This window comes from Chanodichthys erythropterus, chromosome 5 (genome assembly GCF_024489055.1).
Source record: "Chanodichthys erythropterus isolate Z2021 chromosome 5, ASM2448905v1, whole genome shotgun sequence".
NCBI lineage: Eukaryota > Metazoa > Chordata > Actinopteri > Cypriniformes > Xenocyprididae > Chanodichthys > Chanodichthys erythropterus.
The window spans coordinates 15,627,106-15,650,622 of record NC_090225.1 but is presented as its reverse complement, the minus strand read 5'-3'; the positions used below and the strand labels follow the sequence as shown (position 1 = coordinate 15,650,622).

General features: G+C 40.7%; 2 protein-coding genes across 7 annotated transcripts in view; one reads left to right on the top strand and one right to left on the bottom strand.

The window, feature by feature from the left end:
• The window catches only part of kat6b (K(lysine) acetyltransferase 6B), a 41,435-nt gene extending 25,232 nt beyond the window's left edge, over positions 1-16,203 (top strand). For 4 of the 6 annotated variants that reach the window (XM_067386248.1, XM_067386250.1, XM_067386249.1 and 1 more), the window contains exons 4-17: positions 1,487-1,602; positions 1,786-1,867; positions 3,421-3,553; positions 4,070-4,968; positions 5,623-5,744; positions 6,466-6,566; positions 6,707-6,848; positions 7,242-7,403; positions 7,654-7,747; positions 8,587-8,818; positions 9,013-9,169; positions 10,359-10,610; positions 11,325-11,592; positions 11,696-16,203. In XM_067386248.1, coding sequence (XP_067242349.1) covers positions 1,487-1,602; positions 1,786-1,867; positions 3,421-3,553; positions 4,070-4,968; positions 5,623-5,744; positions 6,466-6,566; positions 6,707-6,848; positions 7,242-7,403; positions 7,654-7,747; positions 8,587-8,818; positions 9,013-9,169; positions 10,359-10,610; positions 11,325-11,592; positions 11,696-14,334 — 5,399 coding nt within the window. In that variant the 3' untranslated portion in view covers positions 14,335-16,203. The remainder of the gene's footprint in view (positions 1-1,486; positions 1,603-1,785; positions 1,868-3,420; positions 3,554-4,069; positions 4,969-5,622; positions 5,745-6,465; positions 6,567-6,706; positions 6,849-7,241; positions 7,404-7,653; positions 7,748-8,586; positions 8,819-9,012; positions 9,170-10,358; positions 10,611-11,324; positions 11,593-11,695) is intronic. The other 2 variants (XM_067386252.1, XM_067386253.1) reach the window with 2 other exon arrangements.
• Positions 16,204-21,945: 5,742 nt separating this feature from the next.
• Positions 21,946-23,278, bottom strand: LOC137020645 (dual specificity protein phosphatase 13B). Its single transcript, XM_067386497.1, has 4 exons — positions 23,259-23,278; positions 22,957-23,106; positions 22,579-22,796; positions 21,946-22,393 (listed from the first exon to the last, which is right to left on the bottom strand). The coding sequence occupies exons 1-4, from the start codon at positions 23,276-23,278 to the stop codon at positions 22,206-22,208; spliced, it is 576 nt and encodes a 191-aa protein (XP_067242598.1). The 3' UTR covers positions 21,946-22,205.
• Positions 23,279-23,517: the final 239 nt, after the last annotated feature.

Here is a 23,517-nt window from a genome sequence, read left to right as displayed (position 1 = left end):
CGGCATTGTTTGTTTTCTGTCTGCATGCATCTCATCTCGCATCAGAGCAGTGCGTGTCTCATCAACTATACCGGCAAGATATCATCTTCATCAGCTAGTGTTTACATTAAATGTTTAAACCTGGATAATTTTACATGCACACTTCTTTTTCTTAATGTCTAAATTTCTGTTGTCCAATCTGCTTAATTTTCAGTTCATATTTTTGGACCAGATTTAGTCCATTTATAAAATCTTGATTATATTTTTTGATTATATTTTTTTTTATTATTATTTTGTGGTTAACTCTTAAAATTGTGAAAAATACTACAATAGTTGATAGGGGTGTAACTGTAGACAAAAATGATGGTTCGGTATGTACCTCAGTTTTTAAGGTGCTGTTCAGTACACCAGGGGGGAGAAAAGTTTTATTAAGTAGTGGTTTACTGAACAAATTGTTTCTGTTTTTAAATTAAATTATTAATGCCTATACAGATCTGTCATTCCACATCAAAGTACATCAAAATGGCATTTATTGTTTGAATTTCATGATAAAATGGACAATTTAAAAGATGACACTGTTTCTTATCGAAACAGAGCTTATTGCGATTATTAGTGGTTAGGCTACAATGCTGTATTTATTCATCCTGTACATGTGCATACTGAAAAGTAAGACATGTACCAAAAATTTCCAGGATGAAAACGTGTAGAAAAAATTGTCTATTCTGTAGAAGTATTGGCAGAAGGGTTTTACACACTCACAGATGGATTCAAGCTGAAAGGTGTGCACTTTATAAGGTTTTTTTTTTTTTTTCTCCACTTCAAGTTCGCTTGCTTGTTTCTTTTACTCTAATTTATTTATTTTTTTCCTCCTCCAGACAGAATTGCCATGTTCCTGTTAAATTACCTGCTCTTATGTCGTAATTTGTTTTGAACAGTGATTTTGAAATGCCACAAGGAATTGTTCTTCCAGTGACATTTTTATGGCTGAGTTTGACTTAACAACGCAGAGGTGGTTTTCATTAAGTGTTCATGAAAAGTATAGAAAATGTGCTCCCACTGTAAACCGCAGCTGGTTCGCAGCCCTCAGGGACAGGAGTGCATGCTTTTACATGACTATAACGGATCGACTGCCATTACGGTGTACCCGCGTACTGTTTCTGCCTCGTTAAGAACAAATTATCTTTAATTAGCTGCTCAGAAGTGTTTGATAATACAGTGCTTTTACACATCGATTTTGGAAAGTCTTCACGCATGACTCTTCGCATTGTTGATGCCACGTGTAAATATTTAACTGATCCACGGTCGGGGGAATCTTTCATTTGTTTCGTTTTGATGTTCTCTCTCTGCTTGATTAAGTCTCTGTTAACATTTATCCTGTAATGTTTCAGCAAGGGCTTTTGTGTTTCCTGCCAAAGTTAAAGGATTAGGTAATGTCGCTCTTTTAATTGAGCATGTTTGGAGACCCTCTCTAAAGCCTGTTTGTTTTATTCCACATTTCTCCTCAAAGGCCATCCATCATGCCTGAAGTTCTCCACTGATTTGACTGCAAATGTCAAGGCCCTGCGATGGCAATGCATCGAATGCAAAACATGCAGTTCCTGTCAAATTCAGGGGAAGAATGCTGTAAGTTCTTTTCAAATGCACTGATGGCCTTGGCCCAGTTCCTACTGACATCCTTTATAGTGTCAGAGCGCTGCTTGTGTTCTGACACTTACTGCAGGATGTTGTTTACTTGTGTAGTGTATATTGCGTCTTATTTTTTTGCGTGTCTGACAAGCTTCTCTGTGTGTGTGCGTGTTGATTCAGGATGAGATGCTCTTCTGTGACTCCTGTGACAGGGGTTTCCATATGGAGTGTTGTGACCCACCGCTCTCCAGAATGCCAAAAGGTACATTAGGCCTTTGTTTGCCTCTGTGGATTTTTCCATTCTCAAGGTGAAGCTGTTTAAATGTGCCATTACACAAAGGCTTCTGGTTACATAATCGTAAGATGATATGTACCTTGCGTCCTGCACTATTTAGTGGTTCTCTCTCTCTCTCTCTCTCTCTCTCTCTCTCTCTCTCTCTCTCTCTCTCTCTCTCTCTCTCTCTCTCTCTCTCTCTCTCTCTCTCTCTCTCTCTCTCTCTCTCTCTCTCTCTCTCTCTCTCTCTCTCTCTCTCTCTCTCTCTCTCTCCCCCTTTCCAGTCTCTTTCTCGTTGTTAATGATTTCGCCTCTGGCTTGCAAATGACTGTGCTTGTCCTTTTCAGTTAATGGCAGTTTGTCTGAAATGGGCATGTAAGTGCCAAGATAAAAAGGGAGCAGCATCATAAAGTGTTTCAATAGAGCAGAACAGGTTCATTTCACTTAATTTTACAAGAGCCTTCAGTGCTGAATGTCTGTAACTGCTGGAGGGAGGTGACATTCTGCCATGAAAAATCCCATCAAATTTCATTTGGATTTTGTTATGGGTGAAAGAAAGTGCTTTAACTAAAACCTGTATGTCAGGGTGTCAATTTTACATGTTAATTTAGTCTGATTAATTATAACAAAAATAACAGTTAATCAAAGTGAGAGATGCAGACAGACTGACTAAAGTACTTATTCATGTGACTGCAAAATATATTCATGTGGATTGTAGTTCAGTGATAGACATATTCCAATGATATGGAAATAAATCAAACCTTATATTATATTTTTCAGCAAATGTGATCAATTGTAAATTAATTAAATCATGAAATGTTAAATTTTTAAATCATTGACTGGCCTCAAATAAATGTAATGAACATTAGTTATCAAGAGAGGTTATACATTGTTTTTCTGTCGTTTTCTCTGTACAACATTTGTCAGTATTTTCATTTTATGCTTTTTATGTCATGTCAAGATCACAGGAATACAGAAAATGAATAATGCTTGGCCTCTGTATCTTTGTTTACAATTCTATTTGGCTGCCACTATGAACTTGCTCTGTTTTAGCTGTGATGCTTATCTCACAAATCAGTGCTGCGTATTCCACGCAAGATATCCGAGGGCTTCTGTTCTATACTAAAAATCAAAGGGCATGCAAATTTAACTTAAGTAGTTCTGCGAAACTTGACAAATGATCTAATCATTCAAATTGTGTTCATTGGTTATCTTCCCCTCTAAAGAGGATGAGAAGACTGAAGTTCTGTCAAGAAAAAGCTTCCCACACAACTTCAAAGACATTTGTTCAGTGTTTCCTTGTTGGTGTGTTACTTGTAGAAATCTTGTTTTTCTTTGCTCTATTCCTTTTCTTCTAAAGATGGTGGAAATAAAGGGAAAAGCACAGTGGGTCATCTCTGCTCAGTACAACAAAGACATATTTGAAAAGTGTCACGGCTGCAGACATGATGAACCATCCTTGAAATGTTTCTCTTTTTGTTTTTCTCTCTCTCTCTCTCTCTCTCTCTCTCTTTCTTTCTCTCTCCCTGGACCTCCCCCAGGAATGTGGATCTGCCAAGTATGCAGGCCAAAGGAGCAGGAGGGAAAACGGTTGCTACACAAGACAGCGGCCCAGATCAAAAGGCGATATGCAAAGCCAGGAAGGCCAAGAAAAAATCTAGCACATCCAACAATGTACGATAACTCATTTCATCTGTCTTGTTCATTGTGCTTCAGGCTTAAGGTTACAGGTCTCACATCAGTATGTTGCCTAAACTTTAAATGCTCTTTTTGATGGCCTACTCTGATTTTTGTCCTTCACAACCTTGCCTTGAGAGTATATGTAGGTTTTCATACCCTCTCATCCACAAGGTTTAAAATTAGCATGGCTGCTACAATGTACTTTTAGCCTGGAGCATTCTTTGCAAGTCTATTTTTAACATATGGCCGTGTTATAAAGCTCACTCAGAACGCTGTCAGTCGGACTGGGTGAGTCTGGGTCAGTAAGCTCTTAAATGTGCAAGACTTGAGGGATTACATCTCTCCTAAAGGCTTGATGAGCACTGATAGACACGGTGAAACGTGTAGTTGAAGCTGTGAAATCAGGCTCACAAACCAAGGCTCAGGCTTAGTCACAGTCAAAATTGTGCACACAGATTCTCATTCATTTGTGGCTTATGTTTTAAACGCAACCATCATCTGCTTTCACAGGTCTGACAGTGGTGGTCCAGGATCCGTTGAGCTGTCTGAAAAAGCACGGCATGGTAGGGGTTCCATAAGCACTTTCTGTACCCCACCCTCATCAAGCACCTTTATACCCACCACAGACGGCAGGAGTCTCACTGACCCCCTCACATCCACACCCACCCTCACTACGTTGCCCCCAATCAACAAGAAAACCAAAGGTCTCATTGACGGGCTTTCCAAATTTTTCACGCCATCGCCCTTGGGTCGCCGGTTGCGCGGTGAGGCGTCGGGCTCCTCAAATCAGCACAGGCAGAGGAAACGAGGCTATCGGAAACACCATGCCAGCGTGACGACGCCAGGTGTGAGGTTAAACGCCCCTTCTAGTGTTCTCCTTACCCCGTCCCCTTCGCAAGGACACAGCCCCATCTCGCTGAACCCCACCCAGTCGTCCTCTCCTTCCTCCGCCCACTCCCCCCACAGCTCCTCCTCCCAGTCTAGCGGCCCATCCCTCAGTAGCCTCCCAAGCAACAACCAGCTAAAGGGACTCTTTGATGGACTGTCTCACATCTTTACCACTCAGGGACAGTCCCGGCAAAAGGGACTCCCCAGCTACGCACCGCCCAAGCGAGCGCGCCGCACCCAGGACGTTTCCACCTCACCCAAATCATCCCTGCAGCTACAAGGAAAAAAGCCTGTCAAGGGTTTCGGTAGTAAATTAGCATCCCTGTCCGGTTCGGCCTCAGGATGGGCGCCCAAGCGGGGCCGACCGTTTAAGTCGGCACTCCATTTCAAACGAACTCCTTTCTTGAGAAAGCACAAGCTGCTAGGCAGGTTTAGGTTTAAGGCCTCCCCGCAGAGGGAGAACAACACACCAGGGAAGGGCAGATTGGCAGACGGAAGCGTTAAACCAGACCCAATCCATGGTAAGCACAGGGGCCTGAACCTCCAAACGGCTGACTAGCTTTTTCATCTTAAACCGTTTTACTCATCTTCCTCATTTTTAGAAGCACAGTAAACATGGATTTTTGTTTTTCAACTAATACTGCATCTCTGCATTTTTGTTTTTAACCTTTTTCTTCAATATTTTTTTATTAATTCTGAAGCCACTAAAGCCTTAGATTTCTGCTCTCTGCTCACGTCCTCATGCTGCTCACACCTGCCTCTCAAACCGAAGTTATTAATGCCTTTTCCCTTTAGTAACAAGCACTTTAATGTAAAGTGTTTGCATTTCAAATGACCCTTGCTCCTGGTTTGGTTCCCTCTCAACCTCTGCACAAATGGAGTATTTGTTTAGAGGTCACTGTTGCCTAGAAACAAACTGTGATGTGTGGTTAGAGGTTTGAGGTTAGTGTGTTGGCCAGCAGTGTTGATATGAGCCTTTCCTATCAGCTGTCCTTTCCATGACTCTAATGATTTGCATGCTAGCAGTTGTGATTTTGAATGTTAAGTCTAAGGTTAGTGCTTGTTTATATTAGCTTTGGGTTTTATAGCGTCAGCATCTTTTCAGTTGTTTTTTTGTTTTTTGGTACTACATTCTGCACACAAATTCTAAAGGTCTGTTCTCTGACCTCTCACAGCCTTTAATGCCGAGAGATGCTCAAGAAGAGAGCCACAGGAAGGAAGGATGATTTTACTCAATGACCATGTGGCTGAAGAGGATCTGAAATTGTTCAGACACATCAAGGAGATCACAGCAAAGGTGAGAAGAGTCTATATTTACTAGGCAAGCGTCGCTATTTCTGTTGCTCATACTTTAGGTGACTACCCAGAACACCTTAGACACCATATAGGAACATCTTGGCAACCACATAGCATTGCCCTGACAGAATAGCTGGTCTTTTCTGTTCTTAGCTGGTAGGGATGCACGATTAATCGAAATAAAACTGAATGCCACAGTGTGGCTTAGTTGATATTATATAATCCATATATGGCTTAGGCCGTGATTTAAATAAATATAGTATGTGTAGCACATTTCAAATTGAATTGTGGCACTGTGTTCTTTCAGTCACGAGCAGCTCATGATCTAGTTGTACTGTAAAATTTACAATATTTTTGTTTACCATTTTATTTATTTAATAATAATAAAAATATTATTATAAAATATATAATATAATATAATATAATATAATATAATATAATATAATATAATATAATATAATATAATATAATATAATATAATATAATATAAAAGCCCCCCCAATTGTAGAGCCATATTAGCTGTTCTCTACGTCTGGTCTGTTGACTGGTTTTTAGAGAGGCTTTTTTCTAACTGGGAGACCAGCTTAAAACACCTTAGATCAGTAAATCAAGCTTAGGCTGGTTGAAATGTTTGGTGTTTTTTTTTTTTTCTCCAGAGAAGTACCTTAGCATTGTGGTTGTAATATAAAAAATGTTTTCTTCTTTTTTTTCCCCCAAAACAGAAAACAGTTGGCGATCAAGGACAATCTCCTCCTTTGATTGAGTTTGGAAAGTATGAAATACAAACTTGGTATTCCTCACCATACCCTCCAGAATACTCAAGGTAAGTCTGAAATTTATTCCAAAACATTTTTACAGGAGTTTTCAAAATGTCTGCCAGATATAGCCTTAAGCAAATTTAAACTAGTATGTGATTTAGAGTTAGACTCCCTACTTATAATTAATTGCTGCTCACCTTCTCAGATTACCGAAGCTTTATCTCTGCGAGTTCTGCTTAAAGTACATGAAAAGCCAAGACATTCTGCAGAGGCATTCAAAGAAATGTGGGTGGTTTCACCCTCCAGCTAATGAGATCTACAGAAAGGATAACCTCTCCGTGTTTGAGGTCAGTGCTGGCTTTTAAATCTTCATGCACAACTTCATCCGCATCCTAATTTCATCTCATCTGCATTTGCAATTAAGACAAGATGGGTTATGTCCAGAGATTAAAGGCTATAAAGTGCCAAGCTTGTCGAAAGACGCATCTCGGCATCATGGATGAGAACTGGTCTTGCATGATTTAATCATGTCAGATTAAGCCAGTTCTTCAAGGACTCTGTCTTGTTTGTCTAGTGAACAGGCAATGCATCAAAATCCTAGCAGACCCTCAAAAGTGTTAAAGACATTTCATTGCAGAATGTTTGAGTTCTGATCTTTACATGTGCTCCACTAGCAGGAACTGTTCTTGTATGCCCTATCTGAAACTAATGGTTTCCCTTTTTTTTTCCTCTTTGCTTAGGTTGATGGAAATATCAGCAAAATTTTCTGCCAAAACCTTTGTTTGCTTGCAAAGCTTTTCCTGGACCACAAGACGCTGTATTATGACGTTGAGCCTTTTCTCTTCTACGTTCTAACACAGAATGATGAGAAGGGTTGTCATCTTGTTGGATACTTTTCAAAGGTATTACCCTTATTGAGAATATATCTAATCCTATGACAGTGGATTCAGAGTAACAGCCGATTGTTTAGTGGGTTGCTAAAGATAGGTTTATTGTATGGTGCTTGTTTTTGGATCTGAACATTTCTGCAATATGTTTGAAGGGTTTTGTGTGGTTATGTTTGGTTCAGTTCAGGAGAACGGCAGGTGCAATGAATTGCATGCGTTGGCAGTGTGCTGACACACTCTATCTTTCTCTCTTTCTCTCCCACAGGAAAAGCTTTGCCAGCAGAAGTACAATGTCTCCTGCATAATGATCATGCCTCAGTACCAAAGGCAAGGATTTGGAAGGTTCCTCATTGATTTCAGTAAGTTATTCATTAACTGGTTTGGAAGTCTTATGAGATGTGAGCATAAGATTGTTTGTATCATGAACAGATGCTTCTGTGCTCTGCATGGAAGGAAAAAGATCTGTTTAAGACTAGACAGTCATAATGAAATGGAAAGAATGGCTTGTGGTGCTTGTTTCATTGTCATTTTAGTTTTCAAATGGGCTTGCATGTGTTTATATACAGTAAATATAGTGCATGATATAATTTATTTGCTTGTGAATGTTTTGATTTTGATTGCTCTCTGTGTAGAATCAGAAGAGCATTTGCATACTTTGTTTTAATGCAAAAGACTACAATAGAGAATCTGGAAATGTTCTCATCTAAATCTGACTTTGCTTATGCATCTGTTGTAAACACAAAATCAGCTCTTTAACACTTTAAGCAATCAAGTAAGTTACTTACATTGTTATTAGAACCAGGGTTTGCTCTACAAATAGTGGTTATTGAATAATGGTTTCCTTTTTTTTCTGCTCCGTTTTTATCCATTATTAAAATATTATACTGTAATATTATTTTAATGTAACATTCACATCACAAGAACTGTGGCAAGAGCTTAAGTCTTAAGCCATCAGAATCAGAACCATAATCATTCAATTCCTTACATACAATAAGAAGCTTGCATTTGTTATTTAAAATGACATTCAAATATCGTGCCTCTAGACCTTATGAAGCTGCATGAAAACAATATGACACATTCCTAACTTGTGATTGTTGTTTTTATGGTTTGTCCAAGTGACACTCAAACCCTATCTGAAAACAATACTCATAAACAATCTTGTCTCTTCTCCTCTCTTTGTCTCTTTCTGTTTTTCCAGGTTACTTACTTTCCAGGCTAGAGGGCCAGGCTGGCTCCCCAGAGAAGCCTCTATCTGATCTGGGTCGTCTGTCCTACTTGGCTTATTGGAAAAGTGTCATACTGGAGTACCTGCACAACCACCCAGATAAGAGTGTCAGCATCAGGGGAATGAGCCGAGCCACGGGCATGTGTCCACATGACATCGCTACCACACTTCAACAGCTCAACATGATTGATTTCCAGGATGGCAGGTGGGTTTGACTGTGGTGGTATCTGTCAATCTGACAATTCACTCACATACTGTATCATCCCTAAAGGGTGGGAAAAGGCTGAGTAAAATACAGTTTGGGCTCTATTTGTATGTGCGTTAATACTGAATTCCAATTTCTCATACATCACAAAAGACATCTACATTTTGAATACATTTCCTAACATGTTTGTCTAGGTTTCTAATCATCCGAAGATATCAGCTGATTGAGGAGCACATGGATAGACTGAGAGTAAAGTCAAGGCTTCATGAGGTTGACCCTGATTGCCTGTGCTGGACTCCAGTTTCAGTCTGCAAAAGCCCACCTGGGGAGCTGAAGAGTGCAATGGCACAGGTAGGATTAAAGGTTTATTCATGACTTGATCAGGGACTGAACACATCTGCTTTTACTGAACCCAGTTTTAATTGTTTTCTCTCTAGTCTAGTGCAGAGTGTTCTAATATTTAAAGCTAGACTATGAAGGAGTTCTCATTAAATTCTACATTGGAAATAAATATTGAGGCAGTACAAATAAATAAGTAAAATCACGTTTTTGCTTACCCTGCAGTCACTACGATAAACTTCAGTAATGATTTATATTCAGAGCTTTCTGGTTTGTTTGCCAGAAAAACAGGCTTCCTTCATTCTTTGTCTTTACTCATCCACACACAAATAAAAGATCCAACTATTAAAGCACCAATAAAGGTATACCTATGCAGTTTCAAATTTTGAAAGAGCCCAAAGAAGTCTGCTTTTTAACTTAAAAATGTTTGCTTAATTCATAGCAATTAAATCTTCTGCAACCCCGTTTATATAAACATGCAAAAAAAAAACAACAAGGTGGTTTTCCTGGCATATACAGAGGCTTGATCAGTATGTTCCACAGGGTGACTTGCAGTCTAGTTTACTATTACAGATGTCTTGCATCAAATTACTGTGTTCTGTCTGCATTGTTAATGTTTGCCGCAGATATTGCAGTACAGACACAGCAGATTTTGTAAAATGCCCTTTTATTCTTTCATGTGACCTCTAACACAACCTGACCTTTTTGCATAATGCTGAACTCAAACTTAAGCGGTAAGGTGATCAAAGGCTGTTTTCGTGGCAGTTGTGTTTTTAATTGAAACCTATTCAACAGACAGATCATGAAGATCACGATGAGCACAGCTAACTCATGCCTTTCCCGGCTCTGCATTATTAGCTACAAGATGATGCTTGTGTGAAAAGTGAGCTAAATTTATCCCTTTCAGGAGTTCAGGGTGAGTTCACAGAGATAGCTGAAAGCACTTCCAACAGTAACCCAGCTTCCTGAGTGACCTAAATCAAAGCCCTATATTATTAATGCCTCTGAATGTCTCATGAAATGTAATCTTCCATATCCGCTTAAAATAAATGTTGCTGAGATCAACGGCTAATCAAGAGACAATTTCTGCACTGCAGGGGCACTGCGAAAGTAAAGTGTATATAACTGAGATGATATTTGTCTGCTTGGCTTCAGCCTGTACTAGCGGTACATGCTCATATTTGTGTTTTTGGAATAACAGGCAAGAGACCGTCGTGCAAACTGTAGTGCGTCAATCAGGAATTTGTCAATGGGGATGGGCTACACCAACACAAGACCTCCACTAACCAAGTGCAAGAACTTTAGCAGAAGATATTCGGACACACTGTTTGAAAACAGTGCTGGGAAAGATTTTGAAGTGAGTGAAGACAGCAGCAGTGATGACGACGACGACGACGATGGTAATGAAGACAATGCAATCAAGTCCCAGTCTGGGCAGGGGCTCAAGCGAAAGGTAAATATCAGAATCATTGGTTGTGTGCACATCTTTAGTTCTCTTTGTATCATGGTTTTTCACATTGAAAATTCTTTAGCATTTAGGAAACTTATGGATACTTAGGAAACTAGGATATTTAGTAGGATGGAAAAAGATCCAAAACTCTCCATCAGTCAGAAATTTCCATCAGTCCTTAAGTCCATAATTAAATAATATTGCTTTCATGATTTGTGTGGGAAATCTTGGTTCTGTATCACCAAGTAATGCTGCAGATTATTTGCACTGGGGTACTGCTACCCAGAATGCCTGGGGGAGAGTATGTTGTGAGGATCTTGCGGTCAGCTTGATTCAGCACACTCTCATTTGGGGTTTTGGGCAGGTTAAGCTTTCCAAATGAATGGCCTGTGGTGTAGGCACTGTGGTCTAAATTATGGGCTTTTGCATTTAGATCATGAAGCAACCCATTCACAACGCAGCCACATTTCCCTATGTTTAGCATCACCCTTGACCGTATCTGTCTCCTCCAAACCTATGCTTTTTGGATTAAAGGGCATCAGGGACAATTCAACAAAAAAGTGGCCAACTATTGCTATGACAGTTGTTAATTCTAACAGTCTTTGACATCTCCCTGTATTTATTCCATTCTCAAACTCAAGTTGTTCTCAAGCATGCAATATGCACTTCTCTGCTAAGCGAATAGCCCCCTTAAATGTATTTGTTTTTTTTTCTTAGTGGGCACCAAATCTGCGACGGAAGAGAGGGCGGAGGAGAACGCGAATCAATAGCAGTGTCACGACCGAGACCATCTCAGAGAGAACAGAGGTGCTAGATGAGCCATTTGAAAACTCTGATGTAGAAAGCCCTCTGCCACAGCCCAGCAGGAGGGACGGCAGCGAGGATGAAGAGGAGAAAAACCAGAGAGTAGCCGTGCGTCGGCCTGGAAGACCAAGGAGACATGAAGACAATCACTCAAATCAATCTAAAGGAGGGAATGTGGAAGGTAAAGACATTTAACATTTACAATGTACTGCTATTTTTTTTTGCATATTTGCAAGAGAAATTAATATGTAACTTTTTTTTCTCTTTTTTTGGTGTTTCTGAAGCAGTAAAAAAGGACAATCCTCGACCTGTAAAACGGAAGAAAGGCTGGCCCAAAGGTGTCAAACGAGGCCCTCCCAAATGGAGACTAAAGGAGCGCAAAATGGGCTTTAAGCTCAACCTCTACACACCTCCTGAAACACCAATGGTCACAGTGGAGCAGGAGCAAGAGGAGGAGCAGGATGCCAGCCCTGCCTCGTTCTCAGAACCATGCGAGACCTTCAGAGAGCCCAGGCCAGAGGACCCAGAACTGGACACCTGCATTTCAGAGCCCCACAGTCCAGAGCCAACAGAGTCTCACAAAGTAAATGAGGATGAGTCGACAGACAAGTCTGACACAGTGGAAAATTCTCCCTGTGCTGATGAGACAAGTGAGACAACATCAGGTCCAATAGATGATGCTGAACAGTCAACTTTAAATACAGAGGAAGTCAAGGACCTGAAGCCAGAGGGTGAAGCAGAAGGCAGGGTTGGTAAGGGCTCGGGTGAACGAGACGAGGAAGAGGATGAGGATGAAGAGCCAGAACCATCTCACGTGGATGATCACGATGCAGATGATGAAGACGATAGCCATGAACAAAGAATAGAGGATGCTGTGCCACTAACAGAAAAAGATCTTACTGAAGACCCAGAGCCAGTTACAACTATTAATAATAATAATAATAATAAAAATCCTGAAGTGCAGCCGAGCCCCATGGCCCCACTGCCTCATTGTTCTGAGGAGCTTGCGTCTGAAAGCACACTTGTGAGCTTGGGCGTGCAACAGGGAGATACTGTGGACTCGGATCATCCTCCAGACTCGGAAACCGAGGAAGAGGATAACTGTCAGAGGCCTGAAGAAAAGCATATGGGCCCGTTGACCCCGGCAATAAAAGAAGACCATAACATTTGCCCTGAGCTTGACATGGAGACTGCTCAAGCTGTGCAGTCTCTAACTCAAGAGTCTGAGCAAGAGAGGCACTTTCAGGACTGTGTGGAGACTCAGGAGGCCTGCCACAGCCTACAGCGGTATGTTCACGTCGAGCAAAGCCCTCAGATGACTCCCGTGGACGACTGCCAGCAGTCAGATCACAGCAGCCCTCTGTCTTCTGTCCATTCTCACCCCAGCCAATCTGTACGATCAGTCAATAGTCCAGCGGTGTCCATTTTAGAAAGTGGCTACACACAAATTAGCCCCGATCAGGGCACCGTCTCGGTGCACTCACTTCATAACAACATGGAGACCAGCCCAATAATGGATGTGCCCTCGGTGTCAGACCATTCTCAGCAGGTGGTGGACAGTGGTTTCAGTGACCTAGGTAGCATTGAGAGCACCACTGAGAATTACGAGAATCCCAGCAGTTATGACTCCACGCTGGGTAACAGCATTTGTGGCACGGGAGCAGGAGCAGGCGCCTCCTCCCAGAGCAGCTGTTCCTATGGCAACCTCTCCTCCGGTGGCAGCCACAGTCAGAGCAGCTGTGCTGTGTCCCAGCAGATGGCCGGTCCTGTGGTGAACAATACTGGCGCTTGCAGTATGCTCCAGCAAACCAGCATGAGCTCCCCTCAGGGATGCAGTGTGAAGTCTCCACAAGGCTGTGTGCCGGAGAGGCAGCCCAGCCATCCGCACGGACATGGGCACAGCCATGGGCATGGACACGGGCATAGCCACAGTCACCATCACAGCCATCACCAGCACCATCCGCACCATCAACATCACCAACACCCACAACACCAGTACCAGCAGCCTTTGTCACACTGCTCCATGCCGGCCAGCTTCGCTCCACCCATGCAGCTGTCCGACATCCCAGAATCCAACAACCCCTCTAGCAACCTGGGTCTGTATGACCGAATGGGCCAGGGAGAGTATGGAGGTGGACACTATGGTCAACCCTCAGCTACATTCAGCCTGCATAAGCTACAGCAACTCACCAATACCATCATGGACCACCCCTTGCCCTTCAGCCATTCTGCCTCGCACTCCATCTCATCCTATGCAAATAACAATGGCTCGTTGTCGTCGCAGCTCGGTCCTCACAATCCTGCGCTGGTTTCACTGTCGCAACCTGGTGGAGGTCCTCAGTCGCAGGCTACTGTGACTCCTCCGCCCAATATGACTCCACCGCCCATGATGCTGCAGCGCAACATGGCTACACCCAACATGAACCTGGCCCCGTCTCAGAGACTGCAAACGCAAATGGCTCCTAAGAACCATCATCACCCCCATATGTCCATTCGCTCCAAATCGGCCCCTCTGCCGCCCCACCACCAGCAGCAGATGTATGGTAGGGGTCCTCAGACCGTAGCCATGCAGGCTCCTGGGAGGACGCTGGCCATGCCGCCGCGGATGAACATGGGGGTGAACCTCATGCCCGCTCCGGCTTATAACGTCAACTCAATGAACGTGAACGTCAATATGGCGATGAACACTTACAGAGTGACGCAGCCTATGATGAATGGGGGCTACCATGGCAATCCTACCTATATGAATCAATCTCCACAGTACTCTATGCAGATGGGCATGATGGGTACCCAGCCTTACCCACAGCAGCCCATGCAGGCTCCTCCCCATGGCAATATGATGTACAGCCCAGCAGGTCATCATGGTTATGTGAATACCGGCATGTCCAAACAACCCTTAAACGGGCCTTATATGAGACGATAATCAACGACCTGAAAGTAAGGGTCATGATGTTGCAAAGTCAGCTAGTTGACTTGAGGTATTTAGTTTGTTCTTATTTTCATGGTTAATGTTCGCTTTTATGGATCTTTCTAAAAGAACCAGCACTTGGTAAGAATGCAAAAAAAGTTTTGTTTATTGGCTAAATTTTAGCTTTTTTCCCCTATTTATGGGAAGCCTTACAGCATAAGATTTAAAATGTAACATTTGTGTAAGCATAAATCTCCCCTGAACTGCATTGCAGTTGAATGGAGGTTACATTTTCTTTAAGTTGGAACCTGCATTATGGAACCTTTAAATGTGCCTGCATTGTATGTTTTTGGACAAAAGAGCCTTTTCAATGTACCTTTAGCAATCGCAAGGTTATATATGTAAGTCTGTACTCATGCCTTCATATTATTTAAATTATTGTAAATCTACTTTTATATTTTTTTAAATGTAAGGTTATACTTAGCATGCTATAACGTCTTTGTTAGTGACAGTGCATCAAAGTAGTACTGTACAGTGTTGTGCTTAATAGCAAGCAATTTTATATTAAATGTATGGCCTTGGTTAGGTTTCCCTCATATGGAAGGAAAAATTAAACTCTATTTTTGTTGATTCTAATACTGTAAAGATTTGAAAAAAATCGTCATGTTCGGCTTGGAAGGTTCTATTGCTAATTGTGTATAATTTGTTACTTTATAACAAGTTTCTTTACCTGAGGCAGCTTTCTGTTTTTATACAATTTAAAGCAATTTCTGTCACAATAGCAAAGAACAGTCAATGTCAGTATTTGTACATGTAGAAATCTAAATCAAGGGGGAAGGGTAAATGAAAACATTTCAAATGGGGCAGAGTTGCAAAATTATTATGAGTGTCAATTTACTCCAAAGTCGGTCTTTTATGAAATGCCTTTAAACTTACATTTTCATTCCATCTGTAGATTTTTTTTATCTTTATAAAACATCTGATTTATATTTTACTGAAATGTAGAGCAGTAGCCTTGTTGATAGACAAAACAGATGGCATGTAAAAAGGTAAATTGTATCGTGTCTGTTTGTATAGCTTATTTTGTAGCCTTTGTACCTGTACAGAATGGCAGTTTGACGTAAGAGGGATATCCTGACTGTACTAATTAACAGAGCAACAGTCCTGTATTTATGAGTTACCTTTTTAGTCGGTCACTTAAATGCTGTACATTTTAGCAGAAAATAAATTATGATGAGCCACTGACAGACTTAAAAGTGTGTATGGACTCTGTTTTCATCTCATGCTTATTGTGACTTTCATCTCATGCTTACTTTTCTTGAAAGGATCTATTACAGCCAACAAATTTTCAAATGCATTGTCATGGTTGGAAACAATCTTGTAGAGTGCAGGGACCACAGAATAGAGAAACAGATGCTTTTGACTGGAGAGGATAGACAAATTTAGCTGGAAAACACCATGTATCTAATGCAACAGCACATAAGTGCCTCATACATGGCAATAAATGAACAAATATAGTTTTTGGCCCTAGTACACTATGTAAAGCACAAATATTTAATGTTTATAGTGAAAGGTTTTATTATTTTTATTTTGCTGTGCAAACATTACTACACAGAAACAAAATAGCTGAAAAAGACACTGGCTGTGTGTCAAAGAAATGGGTGCATTTTTCCTATGCTTTATTAATAAACTTCAGCCATGCCTTAAATGTTGAACTAATTGGATTTAAAGCAACTGTATATACTTTTGTGCGTTACAACTAGAATTCGTTGTTGTAAATGTACCACTGTCATAATTGCAGTGGAAAGCTGTACACATGCATTTGTTGACAAGCTAAATGAGTTCAAAAGCCAAGAAGAACCATGTCGGCTGATAAGGTGAGCAATATAACCGTAATAAAAAGAATAACAATGGAATGACTAACATTTAGTCTTGTGTGCTAAGCGTTTGAATGCGTATGTGTGTAATTAAATGTTGGCGACATGATAGGCCACATTGCACATAGTGGATTTGACAGTATAGACCAGAGTTCCTGAAATCTGGTCCTGGGGTGTGTTTCCCGAACTTGCGATAGTTTGCTTTGGGAAACGCACCCCTGGAGAGCCACTGCCCTCAAACACACCTCAAACACTGCCTCAAACACACCTAAACAATCTAGTCAAGGTCTTCAGATTTACTAGAACATTTCAGGTAGGTAGTTCGATCATGGTTTGAGCTCAACTCTGCAGGACAGTGGCCCTCCAGGGCAGGATTTGAGGAACCCTGGTATAGACTATCATAGCAGAGAGACCTAGCAGAGGTTGCAAAATTTCAAAGCTTACCTGCCATGAGATGTACTTATTTGATGCTATCCTGAGATCGAAACAAGCCATTCACCTTATTAGAAATCACTGTACCTTCAGAATTATTTTGAAACCGATAGTTCAAGGTAAAAAAAAAAAAAAAAAAAAATGGCGTTAAGCCTAAAGTTCAGAGTTGGAACAATTTAAGATAATACTATTCAATTCTAGGCCACCTTCCATTTTCCATCAGTTTACTGTATCGGCATGTATCAAAATGTATCTCACTTATATTAGTGATGACTTCATAGGTCAGCACTGTTCTCTCTTGGGAGAATCTGCATCAGTAACACTGCCTCCATCAGTTCTGCTTTTTGGGCCTCTCATTTGAATTCTACAGGGCTCACTTGATTGAGTCCTTGAGTGCCTGTTACTTCCCTCTTATCTAAAGAGATTTAACATGCCCTGTCTCTCTTTACTTACTTTCTGCTTTGCTGAGTGCATGGTCAATAAATTGAGCTCCAGGGTAGAGAAACTCCGAGAGGTTTAAAATAGCTAAGTCTTTTGCCTCCACTCCATAGTAATCAATGTTCAAGCCTAGGTAGCATTAGCAACATTATTCCATTTCCCCTCTGTCGCATTGAGAACGTTTTGTACCTTTGTGCCAATCTGTCTGAAGTCGAAGTAAATACTTAATCCTCACTTTTAACCCCAGGTAAACCTTTTACATGTTAATCGGTTTCACATAGTACCTTTGATTATAGTAGCTTTTATATCTTTTTTACTAATTTAGATATGGACCAGATCTATCTACTATTTCCTGATTTTTGCCAAAGCCATTCCCAGTTCCTCCACAAATGCTCACGTACCGCCTCTTTCTAAATGAATCTGCACTGGTGTAAGTGGTTTGGATCTCATCTTGCTTTTCAATTCCCGTCATTGAACATATGAATCTTATTATGCCTTGGAGAGGAAGGAAAAAAGAAACGCCATGTAACATTTGTCTTTTTTTAATGGGTTTTTCTTGTAATTGCATGTTAGTATGGTTTTAATGGAGCTAATAGGGAACCTATAAAAGCTGTCAAAGCTTCTTTTTTTATCTGCAGAGTCTATTGGTTCAGCCTGAAAGCAAACACTTGACTGAAGGCTTGGGTTTCAGTGTCTTAAAACTTTATTGCAAGTATGCATGATTATACTGATGTGACGGCTGAAATACTGTCAAAACAGATGTCAGATTTCAGTAGATGATACAAATACATTTTCTTTGCTTACTATGGTTGGGGCCTGTGGAAATCTCAGAATTGGGCCTGAACCGCCTCTATTCCCTGCAGTCGGAACAATTGCTCCCCTCTCTTCAAACAAAGATTGAATTTCTAAAATATGCCACTTAGTTTATCAATGATTGTATGTGTAAACATGAAAAAAAGAATAACTACATTTGCCCACCTAATGGTGTGGTGCTTGACTCCAAAATTAACAGCCTGTGGTGGTCCGACTAGATGCGTCATGTTTGCTTGGCCCAGAATAGGCTGCACATTTGAAATGATATTTTTAGGCTATTGATCTGAGTTCTCTGACCTTCGTAACATGCAGCACAGAAGCTGATGAGGGGAGTGGTGCATTTGCTGTACACACACACAACACACAGAATTTGGTGCAGATGCATGTACTGTAGCTGCCTCACTATTGTTTGATTAAAATTATTAAATCTCTGAGCTGTTAATTTCAAGTAGGCGATCTGACAGGTATCCAACCTCTGAATCGCTGTTTGCACTCCCATTGGTAGTTGCCACATCCCTTTGCTGCTCATTTGCATAAAGTTGAGTGTGCATCGCCAGTGGACACTGTAATGATGACGTGAGAAATCTCTTACTCCTAATGAGGTAGAAGTAGTTAGTTTCCTCCTACAAAAGAACTATGACATCTTCATCTGATGTACTTCCTCTACTGTTCTGGGTGTAAATATAATGCTGGATATCTATACTGATATGGACTGGGTAATGTGTTAGGATGCACATCGTTTGATGGAAATGAAAATTATCAACCTACAGAGGACTGAATTCAAAGACACCCCAAAAAAAGTGAAAAAATAAAAAATGCAGCAGGCTAGTCCATTTTGCTAAAATTTCATTGCAGAAACTCAAAATGGTACTCAGTTGTTTGTATGGCCTCCACATGCTTGTATGCATGCCTGACAATGTCGGAACATGCTCCTAATGAGACAACGGATGGTGTCCTGGGGTATTTCCTCCCAGATCTGGACCAGGGCATCACTGAGCTCCTGGACAGTCTGAGGTGCAACCTGGCAGCGTCAGATGGACCGAAACATAATGTCCCAGAGGTGTTCTATTGGATTTAGTTCAGGCGAGCGTGGGAGCTCATTCAGTGGTATCAATTCCTTCATCCTCCAGGAACTGCCTGCATACTCTCGCCACATGAGGCAGAGCATTGTCATGCACCAGGAGGAACCCAGGATCCACTGCACCAGCGTAGGGTCCGACAATGTGCCCGAGGATTTCATCCCGATACCTAATGGCAGTCAGGGTGCCATTGTCTAGCCTGTAGAAGTCTGTGCGTCCCTCCATGGATATGCCTCCCCAGATCATCACTGACCCACCACCAAACCAGTCATGCTGAACGATGATATAGGCAGCATAACATTCTTCACGGCTTCTCCAGACCCTTTCACGTCTGTCACGTGCTGAGGGTGAACCTGCTCTCATCTGAAAAGCACAGGGCGCCAGTGGCGGACCTGCCAATTCTGGTGTTCAATGGCAAATGCCAATCAAGCTCCACACTGCCAGGCAGTGAGCACAGGGCCCACTAGAGGACGTCGGGCCCTCAGGCCACCCTCATGAAGTCTGTTTCTGATTGTTTGGTCAGAGACATTCATATCAGTGGCCTGCTGGAAGTCATTTTGTAGGGCTCTGGCAGTGCTCATCCTGTTCCTCCTTGCACAAAGAAGCTGATACCGGTCCTGCTGATGAGTTAAGGACCTTCTACGGCCCTGTCCAGCTCTCCTAGAGTAACTGCATGTCTCCTGGAATCTCCTTCATGCTCTTGAGACTGTGCTGGGAGACATAGCAAACCTTCTGGCAATGGCACGTATTGATGTGCCATCCTGGAGGAGTTGGACTGCCTGTGCAACCTGTGGGGTCCAGGTATCGCCTCATGCTACCAGTAGTGACTGAACACAGCTAATGCAAAACTACTGAAAAAATATAGTGAAAGATGATTAGGGAAAAAATGTCAGTGGCCTCCACACATAAAACCATTCCTGTTTTGGGGGTCGTCTCATTGTTGACCATCTAGTGCACCTGTTGTTAATTTAATTAACACCAAAGCAGCTGAAACTGATAACAACCCCCTCTGCTACTTAACTGAACAGGGGTGCGTTTCCCGAAAGCATAGTTAGCCAACTATGGTCGTAAGTCCCATTGAACTCTATTGGTAACGACGGAACTTGCGACCATAGTTTGCTTTGGGAAACGCACCCCAGATCAATATCCCAGGAGTATCCCCCTGACTTGATGCTATTCTCTGATTAAAAGTGTTCCTTTTAATTTTTTTTTTTTTTTTTTTTTTTTTGAGCAGTGTATATATGCATATGTAATTTTTTATTATTATTCTATTTGTAACACTATTTTGTTATATTCCCACATTTGCTATTTGAGCAAATAACACAAAACTAAAATATGCAGTGGTCCCCCATAAATGTCTGTGGAAGTTAACCCTTATAACCCACAAATGTGAATCAGCTTGAACCTCTGTTATGAATGGAAAGCTTGTTTGTATATCTGTGCACATGCATAACATGTTGGCTCCTTGAAAACTGCTTAAAATCTTGAAAATTTGGTCCATAAGACACCCCTCAAACATACCCCATAGCCCATATCACATCATTATACAGATTTGAATATCCAGAATGAAAAAAATTCATGTTCTTATCATGGGCCGTGCTTGTGGTGTTGTCATGTTTGTGGTTCATGACAGATACAAGGGAGGAAGATGGCAGCTTCAGTCAAAGGCCAGTGAATCTGACTTTTGTCCCAGAGGAGACTGTACAGCCTGGGCCCAATTCCACCAGCCAATTATTCCCTCCTTACACTGCCTGCTGCGAGCCCTCCTACAGGCAGCTGTCCTTCCTGGCGCCCAGTGACTAAATTTGACAAAAATAGGAAATCTCTGTAGAGCTGTGCTTGTAATTTAATCCAAAAGGTGTTTCTTTTTTGAACCGAGTTTAACACAGTCTCTGTAATGCGAGCTTGGCCGCTGCAAATGGAATGGTAATTGCTTTTCGCTTCCCAGATATGTGAAAAGGACACATGAATCATCTCCGGAGAGGGATGGTTTTCAAAACCATCAGCACTGGATGTTTTTTTTCCCCCTCCTCTCATACTCAGTCACCACCATCACTCACCTTGACAGGGAAGTCATTAAATTGATGTTGAATTCCTTTTACTGTTTTGCCAGGTTCACATATTCCTTCAACCTTGAAATCTTCTTTCTTTCCCGCAAAAGCAGCTCTATTACTGTGAGACGAGGTCTTAATTTTCATGAATTTCAAATCATTCCAGCACATATGTTCCAAAAACATTAGTGTCGCTAGCTATATTTCCGTTAGACATTGTTTTATATACTCCTTTTAAATGTTTTTGCAAACGCCTGCAATGTAGAAAATGTAAAAAAATATGTGGCTGATGTTTATACTTCATGTCTGAGATAGCAGATAGCTATCTCAGCACAATGCTCTTCTTATTTATAGCTTCTCTCTGTTGAAACGGTATTACAGCCAAACCACATTAGTTAGTCTTCCATTAAAGTTGATTCATCATTTCATATCAAGCTGCATACTCTGTCCCTTGTATGTATTAAACATTAGTCATTATTTAGACTATACTGTTACAGAAAAGGATTAGGGCCAAGCAATAATAAAAAAATAAAACCATCTCGAGATTAAAGTTGTTAAATTTTGAGAAAAAAAGTCTAGATAAAATGTTGAGAATAAACTCATTAAATTACAAGGAAAAAAAAAAACGTTAAATTTCGAGAAAAGTCAAGATAAAATGTTGAGAATAAAGTCATTAAATTATGAGAAAAAAGTTGTTAAATTATGAGAATAAATTTGTTAAATTACGAATTGTTCTCATAATTTAATTACTTTTTTCTTGTAATTTAATGACTTTATTCTCAACGTTTTATCTTGACTTTTTTTCTCGAAATTTAACAACATTTTTCTCATAATTTAACAAATTTGTTCTCATAATTTAACAACTTTTTTCTCGTAATTTAATGACTTTATTCTCAACATTTTATCTCAACTTTTTTCTCGAAATGATGCTGAAAATTCAGTTTTGATATATCACAAGAATGAATTACATTTTAAAGTATATTAAAGTAGAAAACGGTTATTGTGAATTGTAATAGAATTTTAAAATACTATTTAATATTGTATTTTTGTTTATTTAAATGCAGCCTTGGTGTAACATCTTTCAAACACTTTTTTTTCGCAGTGTACTTAATTTGTCAATCAGTAGTGATTGTCAAAAAAGAAGAAATAATATGCATATATTATATTTCAACATATAACATACTTTTTCCCCATAACTATCTCTTCAAATGGTTGTCCAGAGTTCTCAGCTGTTCTAAAAAGCCTGAGTTGGGATAGATGTCCCTGTTCAATCGGACCGCGATGATGGCGTCTGTGAGAGTGAGGTTCTCGCACATCATGAGGAAAGCCAGGACCAAGGCTCCGGAGCGACTGACTCCCATTGCACAGTGGACCAGCACTTTACCTGCAGCAAACAAACAACCTCCTAACCTATTCTGCTTCTTTGACATTGTCTACATTTTGCATATTTTACTTATTAAAATGACTATATTGCCTGCTGACTTTGCACTGCTCCATTTATTGTTTTGCTCTGCTTATTTTAGTTTTATACAAAATTAATCAATAAAAGGTCAAGGAAGTCAGACTTGCCATTTTGAGTGAGTGCAGCCTTAATGAAGGATGCAGTAGAGCTGAAATACTGGCTCAAATCAAACAGTGGGTGATCTGAAGCCTCGACTCCACAGTAACTTATACTCGTGTCTGAGTAGAACTGGGCGCCTGTGTTGATGCGACGCGGTCCGTCAGCACAGTTTACAACATGAGTGATTCCCAGATCAGCAAGGAGTCCTTTATCACGAGCCGTTGACCTGATATGAGCGGCTGTTTAACATATGTCTTCATGTTTTTGATCACATCATTTGCATACATATATTGAACTGTAATTAAATGCACAGGTACCTATAATGTGAAGCTTTGGATTTTCACTTATATCTTGGTTAGTCGGTTTTTCTTAAGAAGAAAACTTACTCATCTCCAATGTACAGGCCGGGCCAGATAAGACTGATAGGTCCTAAAGGCTGTCTGTTAGTCAGCAGCAGATAGCGCAGATCTGATATAGATGGCGTCTCGTATGCTGCCTGCAGTTGAGAGGCCAGTGGTTTTTCTTTAGGAGCTTTTCTGTTAATAAAAAAAAAAGAAAGAAAAAAGTTAACAGAATATCAAGCTATATCATTGATTCCAGATATGTCTAAGTCAATGCATGTATTATGAGTAGAATGATCAATGTATAGTTTCATGGATCAGTTTGTATTTACACATATTATTTTGACCTTTCTGCTTCTGTAATCATGTTCGCCTTCACAGTCCAAAGGGAAATTAGGTGAAAATTAACAGATGTCTTCTTTCAAAACAAAACACCACATAATTCCTGATGTATTGTGTAATTTATTTCATAACAACAAGAAATGTTTCAGAGGGCACAATGTGACTTTTTTTTTTTTTTTGTCTGTTCCGACGGACCAAGAAATTTAAATGCTTTATCGTCACATTTTTGTTTGGTCATCAGTTTTACAAATATCCGTGGGTCAC

What these genes read in the sequence shown, in the direction of transcription:
- LOC137020645 (XM_067386497.1), bottom strand. Translation starts at nt 23,278, where the DNA reads ATGATTACAGAAGCAGAAAG. An exon ending in ATGATTACAGAAGCAGAAAG is followed by an intron (nt 23,107 to 23,258) that starts GTCAAAATAATA and finishes TTTTATTAACAG; the next exon opens with AAAAGCTCCTAAAGAAAAAC. An exon ending in GGCCTGTACATTGGAGATGA is followed by an intron (nt 22,797 to 22,956) that starts GTAAGTTTTCTT and finishes CGCTCATATCAG; the next exon opens with GTCAACGGCTCGTGATAAAG.